This window comes from Varroa jacobsoni, unplaced genomic scaffold, assembly GCF_002532875.2.
Source record: "Varroa jacobsoni isolate VJ856 unplaced genomic scaffold, vjacob_1.0 contig01035, whole genome shotgun sequence".
Classification (NCBI taxonomy): Eukaryota; Metazoa; Arthropoda; class Arachnida; order Mesostigmata; family Varroidae; genus Varroa; species Varroa jacobsoni.
Window position 1 is genome coordinate 99,939 of NW_019214572.1, and position 3,276 is coordinate 103,214.

General features: G+C 41.5%; 1 protein-coding gene across 1 annotated transcript; it reads right to left on the reverse strand.

Moving 5' to 3' along the window:
* Positions 1-1,278: 1,278 nt before the first annotated feature.
* On the reverse strand, positions 1,279-3,166 carry LOC111271795 (uncharacterized). Its single transcript, XM_022852789.2, has 2 exons — positions 2,619-3,166; positions 1,279-2,324 (listed from the first exon to the last, which is right to left on the reverse strand). Exons 1-2 carry the CDS (start codon positions 2,826-2,828, stop codon positions 1,353-1,355), a joined length of 1,182 nt encoding a protein of 393 aa, XP_022708524.1. The 5' UTR covers positions 2,829-3,166; the 3' UTR covers positions 1,279-1,352.
* Positions 3,167-3,276: the final 110 nt, after the last annotated feature.

The following is a 3,276-nucleotide window of genomic DNA, read 5'->3' on the forward strand; positions in this document are numbered from 1 at the left end:
GCAATCGTACATCGTTTTGCAAACTCCTAGACGAGCTCCTGTAGAGCTGTGAAGACTTGGCTCTGAATGGACCATTTGAAAAAAACAATGAGGATACATTTAGTAGATTGGAAGTTTTCACATGAACGATGATTTGTTTGATAAAATTTAGAGTACATACTATGATTGACGATGTCGGAAACGGTGTGTTTGGCTTGGTTCGATGACTAAACGCATCGAGGTATGATTTTTGTAAAGATATTTTTCTTTTCCTTAATTTCACAAACCTTATTGGCGAAGTAAACCCATAGAATATTCGGTGAAATAATTGTGCTAAGGGGAAATCTTTAAAGAATGTGATATAATAGTTTCATAGTTGCCGGTTGTCGGATTTGTATATCCTTCGACGATGCCCAAATACCAGCAAAAATTGGTCATAGGTCCAACAGTAAGTTATTGCCAGTCGAAGTACTTACAAACAAATAACAGGCCTTCTTCCTTGTCATAGTGATCATAATTAATATCATAGGAGGAAATAGCTTATGTTTCATATATTAATGATGAAGTGCTAACGTGATTTAGCTAAAGTAATGAAAGAAACGGGAGAAGTCATTGAAAGAAATGTATTGATTTACCAAAACGGACGGATCAGATTCTACTTAGAAAATTGCTTCTTTGTGAAAAAAGACACTTTTTCTCGGACTTTTTTCGCTGGGCTGAATTTAATTATTAAAATCACTGCTGTCAGTGTATTTACGGAGTGCAAAGCTACCCGAATAGACGTTGTGGATTCTAGAAAACGCTATTTTCGTATATCTGGCGCTTCAATATTGCCAAACTCCAGCCTAACGATTACCGCTGGGTTCTCGTTTTCATAATAAACAGGTTAAGAAATACACGCCGTAATTGGAGGCACAGCTGACACCAACCCTGAATTTTCAGCGGAAGCTCCGAAAATAAGTATTCTAACATTTTTCCGGGGAAGTTCTACGCTTTCTGTTCATCCCGCTCTATGCTGTAAAAGTGAACCCTTTCAAAAAAGTTACTGCCAAGCATAACTTCAGGTGGCTGTCCCTTACCACAAAACAAACTGCGTCTACGCCAGTAAGCGCCTGTATGTATAGCAGGCAAACCCGTTACCACTGTCGCACGATTTGGAATTGGAGACTGCACGGTTTTATGCATCCGAAATGACTCTGATATTGACTGGATTACAGCTGTAACAAGCACACCTACACGCATTTGTTAGCCTGCACATCCTATCATTGATTTTGACCCTAGATTGACACGCACAACTCACACGATTTTATAATCATTTAATTTATATTACAAGAGAAATATCTATCGTTGCAATTGGTATTGATGTCGCTTGTTCAGTGCAGATCTTCAGTTGTGCTGCCTTGCCCACTAAGCAAAGTTAAACCGCGCGAACTTATTTCGCGACGCTTCAGTCGTTTATCGAGCCAGGATTTTACGTTGACTTTTGGAGTAACTAAACTTCCGGCTTCAACGGTGGGCTCCTCTGTACCCGTAGGTAGAGCTTGCTGCAAATACGGCCAGTGTATACGCACAATAAGCTTTATTTCCGGAGCCACCCCTTCAGCCCTTGGGCGATCGGCTGCCCACCAATAGATATAGAAAACATACACACATTTGATTTCGTTGAGAGCGAACTCCTCGGCCTCCTCAGATGCGTCGTGCAGAACAGCTACATGATGGTTGCTGCAGAGCACCTCAGGCTCAAGTTCTACTTTGCGGAATTTGAGTTGTTTTAAACTTGGATCTGCCCGTGAGTTATCGGGTGGGCGTTCGGGCAGATCTGCATTTCGACCCACGTTTGGACTTCCGGTTTGACCCTCTTCTGGGTCATCATCTTGACTTCTGCCTTTGTTTTCGTCTTGGTTGCCGTTTTGGCCCGCATTTTCATTACCATTTTGGCTTGCATCTTGGCCGCCATATAAATCGTCGGGAGTATATAACCAGAATCGAGTTTGCAGCCACCATTCTGAACTTTCCCAGTTTATCTTAATATCTCGATAGTTCCAGTCAACAATCCATTGACCTTCACCGGGCTGTTGCATATAAATGCAGTGATTGTTGGGTTCCAACTCGTTACCGTCGTCATCAATAGTTCCGATACAGACGCGCAGCCGAGGAATGGCTCGTGTGTAAGCGTTACATGCAACGCGAAGAGTATCTCCGCTTGGCATATGATCTTCCGGCGAAAGAGGATGGTGCTGAAACCTGTGCCACGTGCGCGTGCCATCAGACGAAATTCTCTCACTTACACGAGGGAAAGGCAATCTATTATAAATTAAGCGGAATAGTTCCTGCCACAAGTCATTCTGCAATGAAAAACGGACAACAACGTAATGTCAACATCATCATAGCGAAACAAACGGAAAACAGAAAACAATTAGATCAACAGTAACAGTCCATATGTTCAAGACAAAGTTATGTTTGTGATTTGTATGTGTGTGGAAGATAGTGATACGTCCGAATCTCGAAATAGTTAAAACTGAAACGCTCCGAAGCCGAGGTGTATGCGCAGTTATCTACCCATGTGCTAGCATTTATGTTCATTCGTGGAGTGCGCGTATAAGGGAAACTATAAAATACGAAACATTTCGACAACCTACCTTTTGAAGCTTTCCAACAAGAAGCAGATACAAAATATGATCATAAAATTTTAAATAAATTCGTCGGAATAGGTCGAGTCCCGGTTCCAGTTCCACAGGATCTAAACCACCCTGCAGGAAACGTCGCTTACATTTGCGGACGCCAAAACGTCGAACTGGTCCAATGAAGTGTGATAACAACTCGTGCTCACTGCTCGCACTCAGCGACATGGTCGTACGTAGTCGCTGTTGTACGTAGATCAATATTGCCACTCTGGTCGAGTTTCGTTAATTTTTGCTTTCTATCAGTACTAGCTGGCTTAACATTGTTGTTCGTAGATCTTTGATTCGTGGATCTTAAATGGCTTGAACAGCTACTTTCGGGATAGGTCTCTTTGGAAAACACAGGGAGGAATAAAGTGTTAGGCCGTTATAGGCAGTAGTTAATACGATGGGAATTAAACATGTACGGGTAAGATTCTTAAAGAATGTCCCGGCCGAAGAAAAAAACACTGCCTAAATGTTGTTGCGTAAAAGTAACGACTTTTTTTAACTTCAAATAAAACGTATCTATCATAACAGGAACTTTTTTTTTTCTTTCATAGCCGTATATGCAGGTCATGATGCCGACAAAAAGTAGTTCAAGTATTTAAAATAAAACTCATAGTAGCTATAAAAG

Coding starts and splice junctions, on each gene's coding strand:
- LOC111271795 (XM_022852789.2), bottom strand. CDS start 2,828: ATGTCGCTGAGTGCGAGCAGTGAGCACGAGTTGTTATCACACTTCATT. Junction 2,325..2,618: donor TTGTTGGAAAGCTTCAAAAG/GTAGGTTGTCGA, acceptor TTTTCATTGCAG/AATGACTTGTGGCAGGAACT.